The sequence below is a fragment of the Phaethon aethereus genome, assembly GCF_964289735.1.
Source record: "Phaethon aethereus genome assembly, chromosome: 6".
Taxonomy (NCBI): Eukaryota; Metazoa; Chordata; class Aves; order Phaethontiformes; family Phaethontidae; genus Phaethon; species Phaethon aethereus.
The window spans coordinates 7,210,084-7,234,290 of record NC_138580.1 but is presented as its reverse complement, the minus strand read 5'-3'; the positions used below and the strand labels follow the sequence as shown (position 1 = coordinate 7,234,290).

General features: G+C 38.9%; 1 protein-coding gene across 1 annotated transcript in view; it reads left to right on the top strand.

Annotated features, from left to right (window-relative positions):
* Nucleotides 1-24,207, top strand: part of THSD7B (thrombospondin type 1 domain containing 7B) — a 274,077-nt gene that overhangs the window by 180,978 nt on the left and 68,892 nt on the right. The window contains exon 14 of the mRNA XM_082001598.1: nucleotides 10,644-10,822. Within this exon, the coding sequence (XP_081857724.1) occupies nucleotides 10,644-10,822 (179 nt within the window). The remainder of the gene's footprint in view (nucleotides 1-10,643; nucleotides 10,823-24,207) is intronic.

Below are 24,207 nucleotides of genomic sequence, written 5' to 3'. Positions count from 1 at the left end.
TCCTGTTTCTCTCTGTGGTTTCCCCTGTGTGTCATTGCAATATATCTCTCTGTGGCCTTTTTATTACAGAAAAATGACTGTATTACTTATCAGAACAAAGCTTTTCAAGGACTGCTTGAATAAAAAGTTTCAGCTAAAAATTCACATTATTTTCTGCCCATTCCATCCTCTGGCATGGGAATTAAGGCTGGGTTTGGATCACGGGTGGCTGAAAGGTGTTGCCAGCTGCAGACGAGACTGTCCTACCCTTGCGTTCCCATTTCAGAACTCTTCAAAACCAGTGTCACCTTTGACTAGTTTTCTGCTATCTCAAAGCTAAATAGCTTCTAAATTTAGCCCTGAAATCCCAGCTGGGTTCTCCTCTGGACCTCTCTCCGACATTTCTGCACATCTCCTTGGGTGTGCAGTGACACTGTTAATTACAGCTGTGACTGCCCAGAGGAGCTGTAAGCACAGAAACAGAGTCCGTAAAGGACCTGCCCTCCATTTCTTGTTTGACTACAGGATTTTTACATACTTTTCTCATAACGGTGCTCAAAGAGCATTGATTTATTCCTTATCTTTTCCTTTCCTTTTTTCCAAAATCTATTCACCATAACAAAGTTTGGCCACAGTTCTTCCTTCCTGGATGTTAAAAGAATTATCAAATGAAATTGAATCAGAAGACAACTGTTCAGACATTACTGTTCTCTATGTTTTTTCTGGCAACAGAATCAAAGGTAAAAAGCCATCAAAAAAATGTTATTTCTGAATGGGTCAAACTGGCTATCAAAGAAGCTTATTTAAAGTCATGTAAGACTTCCCCTGAGGCATTAGTGCGTAGGAACGCACATTCTTTTAGATCTTTATCTTCTTACAGAAAGCAAGCATGCGTCTTACGAGGAAGTATTTAGAGGATTGGCTATTTGAGCAGCATCCTCTGTAGGTGCTGCATTTAGGCAGTGACGACGGTTGTTACTCCTTGGCTCTAAATATAAACCTTTATAGCATGTCTTTTTTCTCAAATTTCTTTTATGGTTTTTGCTGCATTCCATAAAATGACCCTCGTGAGGAGACAGCAATACCAGACTATGTGAAGGAACAATTTTTTACTATCCTCAAGTAGGTTTTCTTGTGTTTGAAGATCACCATCAACCTTCATTTGCTGGACCACCTCTGCCGAGCCTTGCTCATGTCCGTGCCTTTGTTTCTATTATTAGGCTCAGTCAGTTTTTCTCTGTTTTTGACAGGTTGATTAAAGCTCTTCCATGGGAGCTGGGAACGTTTTTAGTGTAGAAATAGTAACTTGGTGTAGAAATAGTCTATCAGAGGTTTAGGAGAGCTTTGATAGCAAGTTAATGCACTGGGCGATCTACTGCCCTGGTTTCTGCAGTAGGCTACAGATACTCAAAGAGTATCTCTTTGAATTGTGGCCCATCTCTTTGGCCTTAATAACGCATTTATCACAAATATAGCCTGTTATGAAGCAAAGCTCTAATAAAATGTTACTATACAAAGATAGATTTAGAATTAACATTTTCTCTCCCTGTGTGTCATTCCATTTAATATGTTATATTGGAATTATGAAGAAATACCATTTTAGCCTAAGCCTTTTCATGAATTATGTACTGTAGTGTTAAGACCTCTGCACTTCACTGCTCATGGAGAACATCATGATCCCTTTGAGACGTGTAGCTGTATGAGGAAGTGACATGTACTGGTGGGAGTTCACAAGACTCCTGTCAGGTCTTATGTGGTGGGGTTTTTTCAAATTTTTTTAACCTGATTGTCTTTTATACAGCTCTTGATGAGCAGGACTTTCAGGCAAATAAATGTATGACAATTTTTAAGTGGAAAGTCACAATTTCATATCTTTACTCCTGGTGGGGAGCCCTGTGGCAGCTGGACATTGTAGGCGTTTAGTGGATTTTAATGAAGTGTTAAGGGCTTTCACGTCTGACGTATTCTGAAGATCTTCAGACGCAACATCATGTGCTTCTCCTTGTATGGAACAAGAGTCCTACAAAAAGAAGAATTCCACTTTTTGCATGTAGGTCAATGTCTGAATAAAATGAGCTGACTGCCAGAGCAGGAAGGAGTTTGCTGGGGCACTGCATACAGCAATAAAGTTAGCATGAAAGGCAGAGATGGGCAGGTAGTGGATATCTTTTAAGGTGCCTGATGTAGTCTGCTTGATCAAAGAGTTTGGGAGACCAACTTAGAAACACAGCAACAGCTGGATTTAGAAGATTTGAGGAAATACGCCTGAATTAGGAAATGTGGGTAAAATTAAACTTCAGCTCGGTCTGCCCTAAGGATTATCATAATGATATTGATGAGTAACTGAGAATTTATCCTACTTTAGTCTATTCCTGGGTCTGAGATATACTTCGAAATCTCTCTGTCCTCCAAGGTTTGCAAATGAGGATGGTGTAAATTAAATCACGGAGAGCTTGGTTTGCAAAACTTCTAATATCCCTCACTACAGAGAGAGATTCCCTCTGTGAAATCTTGAATCTCATTTGTATTTGACAACATGGAGGAGTGACCATTAAAAATCGTATTATTCAACAAGATTGCATCGCTTTCTTCTTCTGTCTGAATTCATTGAAGTCCTCCAGCAGAGGATATTGAACTACACAACCAGTGTGCTCAAAGTCACGCTGCAAAATTGAAACAAAAGTCTATCAGGAATTCAGTACATCAGTACTCTGTGCTGAGGGCTGCTAACATCACAAAACCGTCCTATTTCCATCTCAAGGTTTTCCATCACCTAAATGAGTTGTGCTGCTCTCCCTGTGCCTATGCTGTGGAAAACCAGGACTGTTCCCTTTCTTAAAATCCTGTTTTCATCAGATGTTTTTTCAGTACAGCTTTATTTAAGAAGGTCCAATGCTTTTGTATCCCTCTGTAGCAAGGTGACCTCTAATAGCAGGAGTGAAACTCCTCATCGGAGCAGGCTGGACCTTGTGGCAGCTACCTGGCGTTTGGAAAAGTGCTCACAGATCTTCATAATGTCAGTAATGGTTAGTGGCATCTTTAAAACAGTGCCGGTATAATTAAAATGTGTAGTTAGGTTTCTCATTTAGTGTCAACGAGATGAGAAGGAATTGAGGCAGTGTATTGATTTAAATGTATTGATCTGAGGGGTCACTGTGTCACTCGCCTCCTGTGACGGCAGGGAGGGAGGCTACAGAGGTCACTGCGGGCTCGGAAGCTTCTCCCTGCCTTTTCAGTGCCTGTGTGACCTGCTCTTAAACAGAGGCCCTTACACTTGGTAATACCTCTTGAGTTTGTAAATTAAAGTACTAGGAACGTACATTTAAAGGGGAAAAAAAAAGGAAGAAAAGAAATGTAAGCTTTTTTTCATGTTATTATGAGCCGCCTTGATAACATTAACTGCACGTGGATCTAATTGCTTTGTGTTCCTTTCTTCTGCAGAGTCATCTGGTGGTTTATTTTGTCTGCAGTAAGAGCAGTATTACAATGCACAATACATGCCAATTATCAGGATACAAAGGAAATGCATCAGTGTTTCCCACTCTGTAAAATGGAGACCGTCGCGTTGTTGTCTGAGGGAAGTTGTCTAAATGAGGCTTGTCTGTGTCTTGGGGTCACAGCTTGGCAGCTGAAATGAGGTGGCATATTGTGTTGACGGTGCCTAATGTCCTATCTTTAGGAACTGGCAGAAAGATGGTCTCCTCAGAGGGCCTCAAACTCTGAAATTGAGTTTCTTAGTGTGCTCCAGCAGAGCCTGAAACCATTGACCTTCAGGCCATATATGATTTACTGATGGGGGCAGATATGTTTGATGACATTTGGCCGCAGCTTTCTGCCAGTGATGGACCCTTGGCTCTGGAAGATGCTTCTCGCCTGGTCCAAATTGCCCAAGTCTATCTTGATCTTCAGAGCACTCTGCAATGTACATCTTTTTCCAGAGCTATGGTACAATTGGGCCTCTGAGAGAAGTCAGATGTAGGAGAAAGAGGGGAATTTGATGGTCTGTGGACAATTTAATTTTGTCTTTGTGATGCATTGTGGAAGTGTGTTCAGCCTTTAAAAAAAGCCTTATTTTATTATACAAATCTCCAATGATGATGATGATGATAACAACAACAACAATAAATATAAACAGAATCTCAGGCTTGTTTTAAAAATCTGCTTTTACTATGAATTGAGTAGCCTGAAGAAGATACATGTTAAACAATTCATAATAAAGTACAGTGGGATGAGTTTCTTTCCTGATATACAGAGGATGAGGACACAGATAAAGAAAAACAAAGCTACTCAGTTTTATTTGGACAAAGCAGATGATTTTCCCAGTGGCAGGGTGATGAGCAAAGTATATAGAAAAACAGCTGAGCTACTACCCTAACTGCTGTTGATCCTAGTGGATGATTTTTTTAATTTGAGTAGGGACTTTCTTAAGACTTCAGGGTTCCCAAGCAACTGGCCCAGCCCTTCACTTGTGGGGGAGCAGCCCCAGAAGAAGGGGGAGTCATTTCCACAGCTGGTTTTGGAGCCCAGACAGATTTGTGCAGTGGATTTCTGCCTGTCTGCATCGAAGGTTCCCTGTGAGCTGCATGCACACTGTGAAGTCTTATTTATTTGCACTCAGAAGGCAGCAGACGAGGCTCTCTTCTCTGGAAGAGTTCTCAGCTCGTTCTGTAATCTGTTACAAGGAATGCGCTAATTAATGGAGATTTCCTTATTTAGTTAAAAGATTAAATACATCAACTATTAGGGTTTGTATGTAACTCAAAGTGTAAGCTTGCAAGTTCTTTAAAGAAGAAAACTGTAATGCTAAATCAAAAGAAATTAGGAATCATAATGCAAAGTCAGCATCAACCCAACTGCCTTGTCAGGATTTATAGAGACTGTGAAATTGAGCAATAAAACCAACCTTTGGATGAATTTCAATAACAATAATGTTGAGTTAAACTTACCAGCATTTTTTACAAGTTCTCTCTGGTCTATTTAGAAACTATAATCAGTCTGCTACAAGATAACTTGAGCATATGCTCTATTGAGAAGAGCAAGTGGGAAAAAATTAGCTAAGGGGGTCTATTATTTGAGCTTTGCGGAATATTTGATGTGAAAGTTACTTTTCTGGGTTTTTTGGTTGTGCATTTACTGAATGTATTCATTAGAATACCTCTTAAATTTCCCAGCTAGCAAACTAATAATGCATAAAATCTCTCAAATCCTTGTATATTTAAAAAAAAAAAAAGATTAAACATTCGTGCCATGGCAATATTACATCCTTTTCAGAAGCAACTGAAGTTGTTAGCAACTTTAAGACTCCCAGACTTATTTTGCTTAGATTCCTTCAGTTAATAAAGTTCTCCCTTGAAGCAGGATTTAAATGTTTGGACCTGGATTGTTTAGGAAGACGTGCACCCGTTGTAGCTCACAAGCTTCTGGAGCCTTTAGTCATGCCGTGTGGCCCATGGCCAGTGGCTGCCTTATCCATGGCACACTGGGGAAGCCCCAACCATAGAGCTATGATCAGCTGGTGGAGTTAGTCTCTTAACCGCAGACTGTGCTCGATGCTGACTTTTAACCTGAGTTAAAACATGAGGTTTGCTTTGCAGGAGATCCCAAAGCTTCAGCTGAGCAGAATCTGGCCCACCAAGTGCCATGGTCCCTCAGGTCTCCCTTATAGAGGCTTTAGCTATTGGACTTCTAGCACCATGTGGATTTACTGGTGTTATTCTACATATTTCACAGTCAGTAACCAAATGAATGTAAATATTAATTGAAAAATGAATCAAATTTTTTCCCTCTACCTTTGGTCTGTGTAATTAGAAACATTTCTTCTGTGTCACTGTCCACTCTGCTGCTCCCTTGTTTGTTAAAGGGTGATCTCTTTTATCCTATAGACTCCAAGGGAAATTACTGGTGTTATTACCAGTGGCAGTTGCGGTGATGCACAGAATTGTCCCTCTCGTAGTAACGACCTTGAGTTTTATGAGGCACCTCAAGGTTTACTAACAAGGGTGGAAAGGCTAGAAGTTTGTTAACCGAAATGATGAAATATGTTTGAGAGGATACAAATGAGTTTAAAGCCAATTCAATTAGAAGTGCATCTGTTTCCAAAGCTGCTGGAGAAATGTTTATTTTTGAATCGCTTTTAAGTCAGCCTCTTGGAATTCTGTTGGCACTGTTGTTTAATGCTATGCACAGACCTTACACCCGCAGCAAATTTATCATTTGGGAGTGCAACAATCAGGTGGATGCCAGTGTCTTACGTTAACCTGTAAACCTACCAATTGCCTGCTTTTCCTACCACAATCCGTTTGCAGATACAGAGGGGGACACGGAAGGACGCTGCAGCCCCTGGCTGGCTGTGGCTGGTGTGATATGTGCTGCGTCTTGGGTAGGTAGGTAGGAAAGAAATCGTACTTCTACAAAACTGCCCCCCTGATGCTGCAATGCAATCCACAGCCTCTTCGTGCTTCTGCAGTGCTGACACCCACCAGCCCATTGTCCAGCTGCCTCCTATTGCCTTGGCCCTTTTGGGTTGCACAGCAAAAATGAGACAAGAATAACAGTTTTAACACCATATATTTGAGCCTTCACCTCCAACACCCACCAGACCATCATCCTCACTTTATTCATCACCCTGCTATTGCTTCATCTCTTGGGCTGCACAGAAGAAATGAGACAAGAGTAATAGTTCCTACATCATGTGTTTGAGCCTTCCCAGTACATCCCATGTAATCATAGAATCATTTAGGTTGGGAAAGACCTTTAAGATGATTGAGTCCAACCGTAAAATTGTGGGTGCTTTGTTTATTATAGACACTTTAAAGGAAGAGACCCCATTTGTGGCTTGTAGAGCAACAAGCACATTGTTCTTAATGAATAAATAATAGTAAAATGAACTGTGCAGCCTAGGTAAATGTATTTGTTCATCCCATTATGTTAGCAGTGTCTCAGTAGTAAAACAATAGCACTTAAACATAGAAAAGGCTTATTTGATCATCCAGCTCATTTTCCCTGCCAATTCAGGACTATTCCCAGTAGTATGTTTCAAAGTGCCTACTTAAATATCCCATACACTGGTGTTTCAGTCGCTACCTCCTGCGACATCTGTGTGTGCAGCTCCAGGAGCCTGCTGTTTGTTCAGATAGGACAGAGACTCTCATCTGTTGTTTCTAAATTAAATGAGCTTTAGTTTAGCAGTATTTGAGATTTTTGAGGAATAAAAAACGTTAAAGGAATTAATATAAGAATATGTAGAAAGCAGGCTGAGCAGGGCTGAGGAGAAGGAAACTCAGTGATGAGGACACTCCATGAATTTTTGGTATCAGGTTCTGTAGAGGAGAGAAAAATGGGGAATATGATGGGTGAATGAGATGTTTAAGGATGACACTGACAAAACCAGCTGAGTAAACTCAACCTTGATCATGCTGTTTCCTTTATACATATTCTGATACGGTAAGCAGTATTTCTCTGGATAATAGCCTGAATGTGGAATTCTTTATTAACACGTTGTTTTAATAGCATATCTCCTGTGGTTTTTTTCTTTTGGTTTTGTATTAGGCACCATGCCCATGCTACAAGTTTTCTAGGAATCCCAATACTAGGATTGTTTTGGGTATTCAAACTGAAGTGTTTTCAACTCCCTGATTGGCTCCTGCAAAGAAAAACAGATATCCCGTTCTCATAGGCAGTGGATGAGCTGAGTACAACATTATTTACTAGTTCCTCATAAAAAAATAGCCATAAAGGCATTCTATCATAGCAGAGAGGATATAACACATAAAGATTTTTGGAGGAAAATTTTTGTTGAATGAAATCTTTGATCCATGGGTATCTCGGCATAGGATTAACCTCAAGTGATTGATAGAATAAATAATGTCAGCCTGTGAGAAGAGCTTGAAAGACAGTTATATTCCTATTTTGATTCTATAGCATTGTTTAGTATGGAGAATTAGCTTCCTCTGGGCACTATGGTAATTTAATGCTCTATTAGCTGGCCATTATTTGTTTATACTTAATGTAATTTAGAAATATGGGTGAGGAAACTCAAAAAGTAATGAACTGGCCTCTTAGCAACATCTTTAGAAATTCTGTGATTCGCTGGGGGATCCCCACACCACTTCCCAGCTTCCCAGGGATGGAGTACAATACGTTCCTCTACTTTTGTTTATTGTAACTTTTCCTTCCTTTTCCTTTTATGTCTTTTTTTTTTTTTGTCTTACATTTCTTTTTATTATAGAGGTAGGTCTTGAACTGCCAAAAGGTTTAGCCCATTTTGCCTTCACTGATAAGTTGATAACCCCTCTGTCTGATCCTGCTTTGAAACAGGGCACTTTCTTTGTGTCTGTTGAGAGTTAATTACCTAGCCTGTCACACAGACCAAGGAAAAATGATATTTCATACAGTGGTGGAACAGAACTCTTTGGAGAACTGCCTAAGAAATGCTTCTCATAAATCTATCATGAGAAAATTTCTTTTACTTTTCATAATGTATTATGAATTGCTTTGACTGACAACCTAAGCAGGTGGAATAGAATATTAGTGGGATATTTGGGAGTTTCATTTGGGGGAAAAAAGCAAGTCTATTTTAGAAATATTTGTCTGTGTGTGTGCATGGGTGTAATCTCAGGTGAGAATACAAGACATGCAAAGTTGAAATATCTCAAACATGTGAACACCTCTGTAATGGGTTGGGTAGGAAATAATTAAGGTACCTAATTCCAGTGGCTCTGGAGCTGCAAATGGAAAGGCAACACAATGCAAGATAAGAGATAGCAGAGTGGATAGAGCACACCATATGGGGACAGGTCTGCAGCTTTAGCCAAGAGTTACAGCATGAGTTACAGGGGAGAAATGATTGCAGCTGTCAGGCGACGGGGTGGCCGCCGTAAACGAAGAGGGAACGGTACTATCATGAAGGAAAAAGAGAGAAGAAATAGAGCATCATTGACCTGAAGGAGGGTACTACTGTTGTTTCTAGCATTTTTTAAGGCACTGTTTACAAAAACAACATCAGTATTTCTTGTACTTCTAGAAGGAGGATAATTTCCAGTGAGGGATGCCTAAATAAATCTGCAACCTTTCTTGGTATTGACTTCAGCATGAAGACCAGGAGGGAGGCAGCATATTGCTGCTGTGGGTCGATGCTCAGGATGTAACGCAGTCCTGGTTTGGAGTCAGCAGCAGGTTTGTGTATGGCAGAGACAGTAAATCCAGCTCCAGGCCAGAATAATCTCCGTGCCTTACTCAGCCTTGGTGCTTCCCGGTTGTTTGGGGCTGTTGTCTCGGGGTTTTGGAGGGCAGCTGCTTCTGGGTTGGATTTTTCTGGCGTTTGTTGGTTGGTGTTGTTTTTTTTTTTCCCCCTCCCTGACTGTCACCTTGACAGGGTAGGGAAACCCTTCATAAAAGAGTAATTGAATGAGCTAATTTGGTATTCTGTAGGTAAGGAATATAGAGGGAGTGCAATGAACTCCAAAGAGAAAGAAAGGGCGTAAAAATGAGAAACATCAGAAATATAGTAGGGCTGAAATTCAGTTATTTCCAGGATCATCATTGCCAGAGCTGTTAGAGGGATGAAGCTGCCTGTAATAAAGGCTGATCTTAGCAGCCACTGACTTTCATGGTCTAACATGAAATCTCTTTTTTGTTTAAATTAAAATAGTACATACAGACATGACAAGCAGCTAAAGAAACTCAAGGAGAATGAATGCAGAAAGGTGCAGGAGCTATTCCACACTGCCAACCCAGAGCTGGTGCCAGTAATTCCCTGGGAGACCCTGAGGGTTCAGCCACCCTCCACTGCCTTTCTGCACACTGGGAGCTCCATGGGCAGCATGGGGCTCTGCAAAATCTCTCTTCCCACATGCGAACTCCTAAACCGCTGTGGGGTTGTGCCTGTATGGATGAACTCTGTTTTCTCCCTGAGAAACCCTGGGTTTTAATTCAGCAAGGTGTTGGTCCTGCAGATGTCTGGTATTCGCCTTTTGAGAGGTGATGATCTTGGGAGGACTTTTATGTCAAGCCAGGTTAAGGTAAAAGCAAAGCTTTAAAATGCCATTTGTGAAACCCAGAATAGGCAAAAGAGTTGGAAAGATGTGTAAAGAGAACTATCAGAAAGAAGTGGGAAGCATGCTTCATCTGCTTCTCCCAAAAACAAATCCCACACCGTTCCAGCTGGCCGGCTGTGGACGGGTCCCTCGGCGTATCTTGTGGGAGCTGCCGGGAGCACAGCTCTGGTGCCTCCACCGTCGTCTGATCCTGCAAGCCTCCAACTCCCTGCCTGTGCCAGCTCTGGGGATGGCTAGCATAATACTAAAGGAGTACAAAATTGGGCGGTACGCTTAGTTCTCCAAATTTTATTATGGCCACAATCTTATAGGGAAGATAATCACCACCTCTTGGTGACCACCAGCTTTGCAACAGATACATTTGCAAGTGTGCGACCTTTACATCAGTCACTTTTATGGCGGCTTTCATTGAGCTAAACCAAGTAGAAATTAGTTTTAGTCACTGCTGTTCTTTACAAGTATCATAATCTCATGTTAGGACAGCGTTGTCAGTCTGCCAACTTTAAGAAGTTCTCATTTTGTGTGGGTTACACAGATTACAATGAGACATCAGAGGATTGGAGTTCACTAGTTGTGGTGATTAAAACCTTTCTCAAATTTTTGGTTTAGGTTACATTGAAGAATCTTGCACGGTCCCTTGCCCGTTTGATTGCAAATTAAGCGATTGGTCCAGTTGGTCCCCTTGCAGCTCTTCTTGTGGACCAGGGGTGAAAGTCCGATCCAGGTGGCTTAAGGAGAAGCCTTACAATGGAGGTCGTCCCTGCCCAAAGCTGGATCTCAAGAATCAGGTGAGCGGCATTAAATAACCAACAGAAATCTCTCTGTGTTTACTCTATTTTTAATTGTGATCAAAAGATAATGTGCTGGTGAAGAAATTAAAAATAGGAGTTGTCTCTGGGATCTCACCTTGTGTCAGATTTTGTAGGCAATCCTCAAACTTCTTGAGGATGGAGGGGGAGATGCTCATGTAACAGCAAGGTTTGACCTGAAACACAGAGCCCTGGACGAATAACCCATCCTGGACAGTGTATAAGCATCAGAGAGCTCAGATGTCATGGATCTTTTAAAAGTCGTTAATTCTCTCTGAGACTATGATTGCTGCAAAAACATTTGTTAAATATATATTGCTATTTTTAGCAACATTTCCCTTCAACACAAGTTCCCTTGAACATTAATCTCTGTATATTCAATATTGAAGTATCCCATCAGAGGAAAGTAGTCTCTAAATTGCTACTCTTTAAAAAAGATCAGCATCTATTTAAATGCTATTTAATGCTGTATGCATTTCAGCAAAACTAATAGTGATTTCCTGCATTTGCTGATTAATTCTCAACACTAATTAACACTGATGAAGTACTATTAAGTTTTGCCTGTCCTTTATTTCAGATTCAACTATGAAAATAGGACAGAAACAGTCATGCTGAAGGGTTTCATATATATGTTATGAATATATATATATAAATATGTTGCTTAGTGTATATAGAAGGACTTTAATAGTATTCATGCAAAGATTTATTTGTGTAGTGGCCTGAAGGTGCTAGAGCTGGTGGATCCGGTTGTTTGCTGCAGGGGTGGTGTCCTGGGATGCAGCACCGCTTCTAACACCTGATTCTGAACTTGCTTCATTTTCTTCACAGTTTATTTTTTTTCCTGTGAGAAACTTGGTAAATACTTCTGCTTCTTTCTTTTTCCGTATTACTATTTGAAATTCATAGGCAGTAGCCTAACAAAAGCAGCAGGGACTGTGAAAATACAAAACTGCAATAACATGTATGTTGTCCATACTTCAGTGCTTTTCTTAATAGATCAGACAGATCACCAAAGGGGCAAAATGAAATCCCACAGTAAGTCGTATGGTAACAATAAGCTCCTTTGTAATGAAAAGATACTGGGGTTTGTTACCCCTAGACACAGCAGACTACGTCTATTAAAAGTAAACTCATTGCTATAAAGTAGTGCCTATTCCCACACACATTAAATTTGCTAATTTCAAAAGCCTTTCAGAAGATATGAAAGGAAAGAAATTGTTTAAACTTGGAAATTACATCTTTGTAAGGTTTATCGGTGCACAGTGCTTGCTAAGTGCCACGGCTTGTATTAATATAAATGTGGTCGGTGCTTTTTGCCTCTCTACCAGGAACACATGTCTTGATCTAAAACCTACTGAGGGCTTCCTATTGCAGGCTCTATTAGTGACATCTTAGAAGCCCATTAAGTTCTGGGTTTTTAAGGTATGGTGGGTTTTTTGTTTTGGGTTTTTGTTTGTTTTGGAGTTGTGTGGGGGTTTTTTTGTTTATATTTAAAGAGGCAGAAGCTATTTCAGTATACCAATGGCTTACTTTTTCCAATTTAGATTTATAGGATTGGATCAGATCCTATAAATTTCAGAGCTTTTAGGATAAGAAGAAATTGTAATAATAAGGAAAGTGTGTGTGTTTATATACATGCTTATATATGCACACATGTACACATATTGTGTATGTCTTTCTGTTCGTTGCCTCCTCAAATGCTTCTCAATCCTTTGTGCAGTTCGGAAGGAGTTTTGCTCTGCACCCACTGGACTTTGAGTTCCAGCACAGATTTAGACACACTGAGGTCCTTAGGCACATTGCAGCATGCACAACTTGCCTACCCAGATGGTAAACTAAATTAGCTGATCGCACTGCTGTTTAGCTAAGCTGGACACATATCATTAATCCACTGCAAGGCAGATTGTCTTCTGTTTCTTTTGGTGTGGATGGTGTTTAAATCCTAGAGCAAAGCTCTGTATATTCTTTATGTATAAATGATTGATGTGACATCCTAATTATTTTTATATAATCTAGGTTAAATATCTGCAGTCAAATACTTGATTTTGTTTGATATCAGAGATGAGAAAGCTTAATCACCTTGGTGCTGAGATTTGCTTTATCTGTCACTGGCTACTGTGTTATATTGTTTTATGCAGTTGATAAAGGCATTAGAGAACTTAGCACGAATAATAAACTCCTCTCTGTGACAGTAGATTTCTTTTATTATTTCCTCCACTATTTTTAGTTATTTTCTTTTGATTATTGCTTCTGAGCTCGGGTCTTGCTATTGCTTAATCAATTACTTTGGAGAACCCTCCATTTTCCAGTGTCTTATAATTAAAGCCCTCAGTCAGTTTGTGTCTTTTTCTCATTAAGCCAAATAATCTTTTCACCCTCTTCTTGTGAAGGGTGTTTTCTAGGCTTCTTGGCAGACCTCTGCATGTCTTTGGTTTTTTTTTCAATGCCTTTCAGGTATTTGACATAAATTTAACTACAGAGAGCATTATGTAAAACACTATTCCAGCAATTTTCTCTTACTATTTCCCACCATGTCTGAGGCTTTGCCAATACAGATACTTTAGCAAAGCTTTGGACAGAGGCGCAATTTGCACAATCAAAACAATTTATTCGATGAATATAAATAATTATTTGAGTCACATATGCTGTTTTGTAAAAGACTGTCCTCATAGAATCGGTTCGATCAGTGTAGTGCAGCTTTCTTGTGTATTCAGGACGGAATTTTTTAGCAGGAGTTTAATTTTATGCAGAGATAATGACACATCCTGTTAATGCCTGATGTTCTGTGGGTTTTATGCTCTCAGTTCTACAGAGGTTTTGGGTCTTGTGGAGTATCATGAATCCATTCTTTCGGACGTCTTCATCCCCCCTCTGCCAGTAGAACCTCTCAAGCAGTCCACTCCTTTTGCAGTAGATCCAAGAAGTAAACTCAGATTTAGGAGAATTAATTCAGCTTTTATGTATTTCTTCTTCTCATTATAGTCAATGGACTAGGTTGAGCCCTTCCAGATTTCCATTCCAGGTTTTGTCATTTTCTAATAAAAATGACAAACAGTTTGTTGATACAGACACTTCAGCCTTAAGCTTCCTTTGTGTTACTGCCCTGTGAAATTAAAAGATGAATTACAATATTTCGGGGAAAAGATGACAGTATTTTAATGCAAATCCATGTAATACGTTGAATTACTTTCATCTTGTACCTGTAAGTGTTTGAAAATCGTTGAAGAGTTGGCTAACTACGTTTTGCACCATCTTTTAAAGAAAATGGGCATTGCATGGAGAAGCTGTGCAGCTCTTATCTAAGGATATGATTGCTTCTGAACAGCCGATTGGATTATGGGGTCAGCTGGCAGATGTTCTTGGCTGTGCGATACATGTTAAAAGAGGTGTAGCATTTACATTTTTCTATTTCTGCTCTTACTTGAATGCACTTACACAGCATGCAGTTGCTAAGCTATTTAATATGTAGTTCTACATGATGAAAGGTTAAATATGAGTTATAGGGGGTTTATTGCTTGAATATTCTTCTATAGGTTTTTAGAATTACTACAAGAAAACGCATCTTATTTTCAAGACTCATGAATTCCAAGGATTATCTTTTTATTGATTGCTCTAATATATATTCTTGTCAAGATTTTCCCTCTTCTTTCCTACCCCTCTCTCTCTTACTCGATCCTGCTAAAGAACAAATATCATAGCAAGTAGTTTATTCCCTTTATATATACTGCATATATTTAAGTAAACATTTTTAAAGGATTGAGAGCATTTGTAAAGGCAGGCATAGCAGGAAAAAATGTAATGTATTTGAAATTTAAACATAAATGCTTTCTTTAAAATGAGTATTTTATTCCTAATGACGTTTTCCAGTGTTCACTCTAGAATATGAGAAATACACACACCTTGCACATTACAATTGCAAGTACTTTTCCTGAAATTGCATGTAGAAGCTTAAAGAAAGGGAAAAGGAGGACAGTGGTATATTTACAGATCAGATTTCCCAGAAGCAGGTGTGAAGACGTATGAGTTTCTGGTAACCTTTTCATAGAAAATGACTGGTTTAGTCCTACTTGCACTTCAGAGAAAACAAAATGTGTTAAATTTATTTTCAAAAGTGAAAATCCTACAAAATTATAGGGTTCCAAAACTCTCCAAAATGTACAAGATTGGATGGGCTCAGAGACTGCTGTTAATTGTAGAAGCCCCTATCTCTTGTGAGGCAAAGCTGGGCTTGGGCTAGAGGTGGAGGAGGCTGTGGATGTGTGATCTTTCCCCTTTTCTAATCTGTAACGTTAGGAAAGGTCTGTTCAGGAAAGGCCTTTTGTTAAGGTGTTTCCAGGGCTTTTCAGACTTTTAATTCCTAAAAAAACCACAAAGAAAACTAACACGGTAGTATACAGACTGAAGTTTGACTTGCTCACATTCAGTAGCTGTTTCTTAAGGCAATTTTTGGCTCACATTTGGCATGCTAAGTTTCTGTGATCCAAAAAAGTGCTTAGACTGTGTCAGAGGAACTCTGCCTGAGGAAGAGCAACGTAGCATGGCTTATCACAGGGCAATGTAATGAAACAAAGTTCATTTTTATTGAGGTAGGTAATTGTTCTCAGAGCAATAATTTTGTATACAGTAACGTTTCTGAATAAGCAACATATAACTACTGTATTTCACCTGTTTTCCTTCAAGCTGTATTCCTGTCTTTACTTGCTGACACAAGATATTTGCAACCTCTTTCACTTATCGTTGCCCCCTATCTGACTGTAAATTATTAAAATAGTATTTATTCTCTTAATCTTGAGTGTGTCTGACTATAAGAGTTTATCTTCATGCTTTGTTTTGGTGTACTCGGTTGTATTGTTCCTTTGCATAAATACATCTTTTATACATACATACGTATGTATGTGTATGTACATTGTATGAAACATTTTCAAAACTGTTAGGCTCCTGTGTTAGAAGCCAAGTCTGAACCCAGCGTCTTTCATTGCTATCACTGAATTAGCTCACATCCAATCCCTGGATGATGAGTGAGTTCCATGTGTAACCCTCACCTTTCAGTATCAGAAATAGGTCTTCAAGAATGTCATTAATAATGTATTAGCTATATATAGCTCCTGCTTAAATCACTTCTTTGATAATATAGATTTCTAATTGTCAGAAAAGTTGCTGAACCTTTTCAAGGCGCTCATAAAATCTTTTCTTCTTGTGGATTTCAGCTGCCAGTAGTTTATTTCTGAGCCCAGTCCTGTGCTGCTGTATCAGTAGCATCGGCTGTGTGAGATCCCTTTCCCTGGCGTGCAAGGACACGGCTGACCTGTATTTTCCTCTGGCTCTGCCCATCAGTACTCATTTGCTTTGTGTGCAACTAAACTTCTTGAAACAAAAATCCTATCCTTAATCCCAGCGTTACTTTCAGAAGGTCTCATTTCCTCCCACTGTGCCTTGAAGGAAGGAATTACAGCATAGAAAACATTTGTCCTCTGATTCTGGGGTGGTTTTACAATATCATAATGACAAGATTTTTTGCCTGCTACACTAATGTGGGAGAATTTTTGGTGTCAAAAGTAGTGAGAACCTCCTGATTTCTGGACGTATTTCTTGCTATAACTGGAAGTTTTGATACTAAACAGTAACTTAGTTCATTAAATAAGCAAAGGTAGCAAGCCAAATCTGTGTAGCCCGAGCGCTATCTAATCTTCCTGAAGCAAGTGTCTGGAGAGTCTACCAGGTGAGTGGGTAGTGCTTCACTTCCTAAGGAAAATAGAGCTGTTTCCTCTGTTGTCCTTCAGGATCACAACCCTGTAGCATCTACTGTACTTCCCAGCATATATTAATGTTGTATTCAGCTTCAATAGCTCTGCACACTTGATTTTCATTTCTCCTGTAGGTTTTCTGTTGAATAGAAGTCATATAAACATATTTTCACAATTGCCCCTCATGAAAAGCTTTAGCCTTGCAAAAATTGAGCAGTTTAATGACTTCCTGAAAAGTATTTTTCACTTTCCTTTTTTTTTTCTATACCGCTCATTTAAACTTCTCTGTAATAATAATGCATCTTGATATATGGTGTAATGCTATATTGTGTAATTGAGAGAGTACATTAGCAATTTGTGAAATTAAATATCATACAATGGCAGTCTCCTCCCTAGAATTACTCTGAATCCACAAAAATTAGCAGCTAACTGATTAAACTACATTTTTCTGCCTACTACAGCCCCTACCAAGTTCTTCACGAAATATGTCTCAAAGCAGGACTTGCTGTAAAAGAAAGTGATGTTTGCATCTCTGGAACTGAAAATTTACCCATAATTATTTCTGATTCAAATACAGTTCCTACGTTTGTTGTTGAAGAAAACATTTATTGTTTAATATGATAGCATACTGCAAAACATAGTGAAAGACAAGAGTTATACCAAAAGTACTTTGTCTTATTTATTTCTCTGCAGAGGAGATGGAATTAAATGGAAAATCAGTTGTAGAGGGTGAGGTGGCCCAGTGGAGAAGGTTTTAGCATTTCACCTAAGGAACTGAAGTTAAATTGGTTTGGGCAATATTTTTTAAGGAAAGAAGTTTGGTTTGTGCTGAATCTCTCGTGGACAATATGTCATGTTGGAGGACCAGCATACACTGTGTGTCATAAATCAGTGTGACAGCGTCTAACACTGAGACTGAACTTACTCTTGCTTGTCTTTGTCTTAGGAGCCGGAGAACACAAAGGATTGATGCCTTGGTTATTCCTTGGCAGCAGATTTAATCCTGGGTTTTTTTTCCCCCTCCTTCCTCCTTTTAGAAAGTTTTCTATTTCTTTTCTGCAAAGTTTTGCAGTATAATTTGTTCTCAGTTTTAGGTTCATAATCATTAAGGAAGGGGAAATGCTGCATAACAGTTAAAATAAGAACCTGGGTTCTGTTCTAATTGGAATGAACCCAAGAATACTCAGAATAAAAAACGTTGGTACGTTCTTCACCTTTTCATATGGTAGAAGATGTGAAAAACAGCTCTTTGGCATCATGCATTTTATCACACGTGATTTAGTCTTCAGAAAGAGTGAATTACACAGAACTATCCCTTTTATTGCTTTTGGCAAGATAAATTAAGATTTTGACACATTTTCATTCTCTTTACTTTCTTTTATAATCCCTTTCTGTACAAAATCAGTTTCCAAAATACTATCTTGTTGATTACAAAACAATGTTTGCTATAATACAAAGACATGAATGTGGAAATTTCTCTTGAAATAGATTCTAAGTCAAGTAATGAAATTAATGACAGTAATTTTTAGTTCTACAGAACTTGCCGTATAATGACTTCAAAACTTTTTGAAGTGTGAATGCAACAAGATATTGTCAAGATGTTGAACAGGAGTGCGTTAAGCAGAAGGCAACCCAGGTCTGTCCAATCTAGGGAGCCTGCGTTCAATCTGAATCATGGTGCAGAGCATCCAACCTGAATGACGGTTGGGTTGGGTTGAGTTAGGGTGCATTGGGTTGGTAAATTAGGTGCTGGCATTGGCCTGATTTAGCATCTACTGCTGTCAGAAACCAGTGTGAGGCTATTCTAGGAAGAAGCGTTAAGAAAGGATGTCATGGCAGTCTGCCCCAACTCTGACATTGGAAAGACTGCAGTAAAGAAATTAGTTTCCTCTTTACAGTGCAGAGTATCTCGTATGTCCTGTGGTCAGCCAAGTATCTAAGTCTATCTCATCTCTGTATGGAGGGCTTCTGCATTTGCTCTACTAGGTATGCAGCTCTAGCTTCATTATTAATTAAGATTTTGGTCAGTTCTTTCATTTTTCAAGTAGACAGCAGTGTCTTCTAGAAGGACTGAATTTTCTCGTAAATATATAGCAGATTCTCTGTGTCCTTATTTGAAGTTGACCACATTCAGGTGATTGGCTTTATTCATAGAGGAAAAGAGTTTGTTAAAGGTGGTCTAACTCACCTGCATGCTGTGAACATATTCTGAACATTCAGAGCAGAAATTTCCTACTTTCTGGCTCTCCTTTATGAATAAGAGAGAATAATTGGAGATGAAGTTGCTGTTCAAACAGGGAGAATGAACATGAAGATGTCTGCTATGTGAATTCATCTGTCAGAGCTAATGAGAAGCCCAGGAACACAGGCACCTCTTGCATGATGGTCATTAAAATAACCCTGGTCTTGCCTTCTTAAAGTATTTAGTATTGACATATTGTTCTGTCTACAGCAGTTATCATTGATTAATACTTTAAAAGTATTAATATTTTTTCTGCTGCACATGCTTCTTGTGGCCATTTCACAGAAATTATACCCATCTCATTTGTTTGGTTTCCTTTGTTTTGTGCACTGTAGCTGATTGATAGATTCAGGAATGGATTTTATTTTCTTTTTATGTTGTTTGATTGGTTTCCTCCTCCAAGACAGCTGAATAAAAGTGCATATGACCACCTGTATTCTTCTTGATCTCTCCTCACATGACTGGAAGGATTGTGCTGGGCTTGCCATCAGCCAAATGTGTGCATTTGAACTCTGAGTTGAATACACAAATTTTGCATCTTTTTTGGTGACAGCATCAGGTTTGTCACCATTACCAGATCGCTAGCTGGGATATAAACCACTTAGAGATTTTGGATTTTAAGGCCCAATTAGAGCTTTCTGAGCGGTTGTCAAATACAGCCCCCATGTCAGGGAGGTCTGTTGTTTGCAAGGGCTGTTTTAGAAAAGTTGAAATTCATTCTAGTTACGTGCAGGTGGGTTTGGGGAAAGAAAGGAGAAATTAAAGCTGTCCCCACTGTACAGTTGTCTGGGGCTCTCCCTGCATCCTGGAGTCCCTGTTTTAGCAGGGACAGTAAGAAAAGAATTGCAAATATGAGTTTGCATCAATTCAGCTAATCCTTCTTCAGTACCTGTAGATCATGACACGTCTTTGTGTTATAAATAAGTGTGTTGCAGGCTACAGTCACCAGTAGAAAAACTAAAGACAAGCGGATTTTATGTATGAATGAACCGCCAAAGAACAGATTCTTCTTCTCCAATAAGATGTATATTCTGTCTTATCTAATTTTATTCACTGCTTCTCACTTGAGGAGTGCATAAATCAGCAATCTTGTGTAGTCTGTTGTGATTTATTGCTTAATTAAAAGTTATGAGGGCCCTTAATCCGTCTATAATTTATATTATTTTGGGGTCAACTGTTTCCCATGTTGTAACTTAACCAGGAAACTTGCATTATTTTATGAGAAGAACAATTTGTGAGGCCTTGTATTCACTGACAGATGCAGCACATGGCGCTGTCTCAGATGCTCCAGATTCACTTCAGAGTTCAAACTCAGAACTAAAGATAACTAAGTATCAGTGCACTTAGTTTATCAGCATTGATTATAGCTTGATGGCAAATACCGTCTATATGTCTGATAGAGTTACAGATTAATGTTAAAAGGAATGAGACTCATTTGTGGTTTCACAATAAACAGATGTTAGCTACACTTTAATAATTTAAAAAGCAGGCTTAAAATGATTATTTGTGTTTTAATGGAGTATTAATTTGTCTCTATTAATGAACCACATGCTGTTGTCAAAACAATAGAACCACCAGGTTTAGTGTTTTGTTTTAGTTTGGTTGTTAGGTGATTTTTTTTAGTTGATAGGTTACTGTTGTGTTTTTTCCTTAATTAAGTTTATAACCAGCATTCATTATAAAAACACATTTTTCTCCATGTGAGTTACTGTTGAAGAATATATATAGTATGCAAACTTCAATTTTTGTAGTGATAGCGGAGATGACTAACTTGAGAATTTCTGCTAAATTTGAAAAACTTTAACCAAACAGTTTTGAGTTGCATGTTTCAGAGCACTCATCTAATTTGAACTTTGATGGGTTTATCTCCTTCTTTCTCAAATATGGTCTTTATTGTTTGAAAACATGTGCTAGTTCCACTATAGCAAAGCTTTGTCCAATCCTGGCATTATAGAATTCAGGTAAAAAGATCTGATGTCAGTTTGGATTTCACTGATGGCAAAGGGTTTTTGCTGTGGATTTTGTCAGGGATAAGAATTTCATATACCTGTGAGTCAGCTGCCCTCTGTTGGTTAGTTCAGCTTTCCTGTGATTTCATTTGTATTTCTTGTGACTTCTGATGGAATGGATGGGAAGAGCCTTCCCTGAGTCCCACTTGCCTGTCTTGTGTTTTGAAATCAGTGGGGTCCTGCCAGTAATCCACCTCTGCTCTCTGTGAGGTATAACCGCTGTTGAATGCTCAACTTCTCTTAACCTTACTTTCAAGTTTTGGATTTCCTAAATAACTTTGTATGTAATTATAGTGTTGTCACTGAACAGTCTGAATTGTTTCTGAAACAAAAATTTGTTCCTGGATTTTTTTAAAACCTTGTCTTTAAAATAATGTTTTAGAATCATTAATAAAAATCATGAAATGCATTTTTACTTGATGAAAATGGTTTGCTATAAAATCAGACAGAAAATACCCTATGCCACATTAGATAAAAACTGTGTATGTCTTTTGGATAGTCAGAAAGATTTTATCCAGGTTATTCTGCAGGAGTTTGAGAATTGGACAATTATTATTAATTAAGATGAACTTTGGCAGTTAGAAATGCTAAACCAAGTAATATCTGGCAGCTCTGCTGGTCAGTCTACATTCAACAATTTATTCCAACATCTGTTAAGTTTAGGTATCCTTTATGCTCTTACTAAATAAAGATGAGAATTTTCCATTTTTTTGAGTGACATTATGAGTTTCATGAACTTCCCAGTTAACTAGCAGGCATAAAGATATTTTCATTCTTGTCCTGAGTAGTCTGTGTAAAAAGAGTAATGTTGAAAAGTAGTAAGCAGTCTCTTCTAAGCAAGACTGAAAATTAACGAAGGCCTAGTCATATGCTACTTTTATAATGTCTTATTATATATGTATTTAACTGGTGAAAATACTTAATATACATTTGTTAATGCTGTTATAGAGTGTTCTATTTAATACACGGAGTTTATATTTTTCATTCAGTCCTCAGCGTATAAGAAGACCTGTGCTCCTCGGTCCCTGCTTTCAGGCAATGCAGCTGCAGTGGCCAGACTTTCCTGAGGCACCTCAGTTGGATTTGGTTTTGATGTGAATACTTGGTAGTCACTAAGTCCAACATATGGCCCTTTATAAGTGTGCAAATTTTCAAAATTTCTTAAAATAAATCCAATCTGTTCTTTAAATTCAGTGTATTCTCAAGTGGCCATCTGGAACATGTATTTGTATATGTAAATCATTCTTTTAACAGCTAAGTGGTACTATCTTTGCTGCTATTAATCCAGTTATTAAGGGATTACTCCTTTGTAACTAGGGATCTGGACCTGGATCAAAACATGCATGCCAAATTTTTATCCATCATGTGCATGATGTCCTCTTTGAGAAGTTAAATCCTAGCTTTAAAGCCAAATTTTCAGTCCAGGTTTTGATGTAAGTCTATATCCTGTGTCATACCCAGGGGGATTAATTTTTCTTAACATAATGTTTATTTTTTATAAAACGACAGTACAGCAAACCAGTGCTTTAAATTATGTTTTGGTTCAGCATGTAGTTTAGTTAGAGTTTGACTTACAGAAGGTGATCATGTTGCTTTTTAATAAGGCTCAGATCTTGTTAATGCTTGCTATCGGACGGAGGATTTTGCTCCTCTGAGTAGTCACAGAGAGGGGCTGTGAGACGGGGCTCCCGCCGGGCTGCCAGTTTGGAGCCTAACGTTTCTAAATGCATGGGCATTGATGTTTTTCTTTCACGTTGCTTTTCCTCAGTTAGTAACTGGTTGTAAAGTTAGGTAGTAAACAAACAGATTTATATTTGTGGGAACACAAACATCAGTGAGTACTTTAGCAACTAGAGTAGCAATAGATATTCATTAGAAAATCCATCGGAGAAATCAATTATACTTTGAGTTTGTCTTGTTGAGGGAATGGAAGTACTTGGTCCGTGTAAACCAGATATTACTCGAGTGATCAGCAGGTGGGCAGACAAAATAGGCTTTATGGATAGTCTCACAGGTGAATAAAATAATAAGAAAAGATTAATTTTCTATTCCTCATGTTCTCAGAGCAACCATTGACAAAACAACTGGTTTTTTTGAGAAGGAGATGTGGAAGATTGTATCTCACAGTGCACAGTACGTACACAACTCATCAGTCCTGAGAAAGAAATGTGATGATTAAACTCGATCGGATTAAACATTTGCATATCAAAGAGGTTTTTTTAATATTCATTTCAGGTCAGTGTTTGATAAATGACTTGCAGATTTTCATCAGCATTCTCCTCTCTTCATTATTGCATAGTAGGTATCCTCTCAGGAGTTGTATGCAAACAGCAGCATTTTCAGCACAGTTATATATCGCATAGCAAATTCTAACTACAACTTGTATTATGTCATATCTGCATGCTAACCTCAGAAATTAATCCCAGCTAGAGGAAGAATAAATATTTTTTTAAATTCATTTCCTTGTGTTCACCCTGTCAGAGTAATGTAGCATATCCTGGTACCTGAGAGCTTAGCAAGGGAATGCAACACAGATGATTTCTTAAGTCCCTCAGATACCACTAAAATGTTTACTTGTCTTAAAGTAAAATGTTCATTTTATACAGGTTTCTTTTAGTCTGCATGCTATAGTGGTTTTTTCTTTAAAAATAAAATCACAGAATCACAGAATCACTAGGTTGGAAAGGACCTTCAAGATCATCAAGTCCAACCATTAATCCAGCACCACCATGTTCCCTAAACCATGTCTTGAAGTGCCACATCCACATGTTTTTTGAACACTTTCAGAGATGGCGACTCCACCACCTCCCTGGGCAGCCTGTTCGAATGCCTGACCACCCTCTCGGTGAAGAGGTTGGAAAAGACCTTTAAGATCATCAAGTCCAACTGTTAACCTAGCACTGCCAAGTTCACCACTAAACCAGGTCCCTAAGCACCACATCTACAGGTCTGTTAAATACCTCCAGGGATGGTGACTCAGCCACTTCCCTGGGCAGCCTGTTCCAGTGCTTGACAGCCCTTTTGGTGAAAAAATTTTTCCCAATATCCAATCTAAACCTCCCCTGGTGCAACTTGAGGCTGTTTCCTCTCATCCTGTCACTTGCTGCTTGGGAGAAGAGACGAACACCCACCTCACCACAAGCCCCTTTCAGGTAGCTGTAGAGAGTGATAAGGTCTCCTCTCAACCTCCTCTTCTCCAGACTAAACAACCCCAGTTCCCTCAGCCGCTCCTCATGAGACTTGTGCTCCAGATCCCTCACCAGCTTCGTTGCCCTTCTCTCGACACGCTCCAGCACCTCAACATCCTTCTTGTCGTGAGGGGCCCAACACTGAACACAGGATTCGAGGTGCGGCCTCACCAGTGCCGAG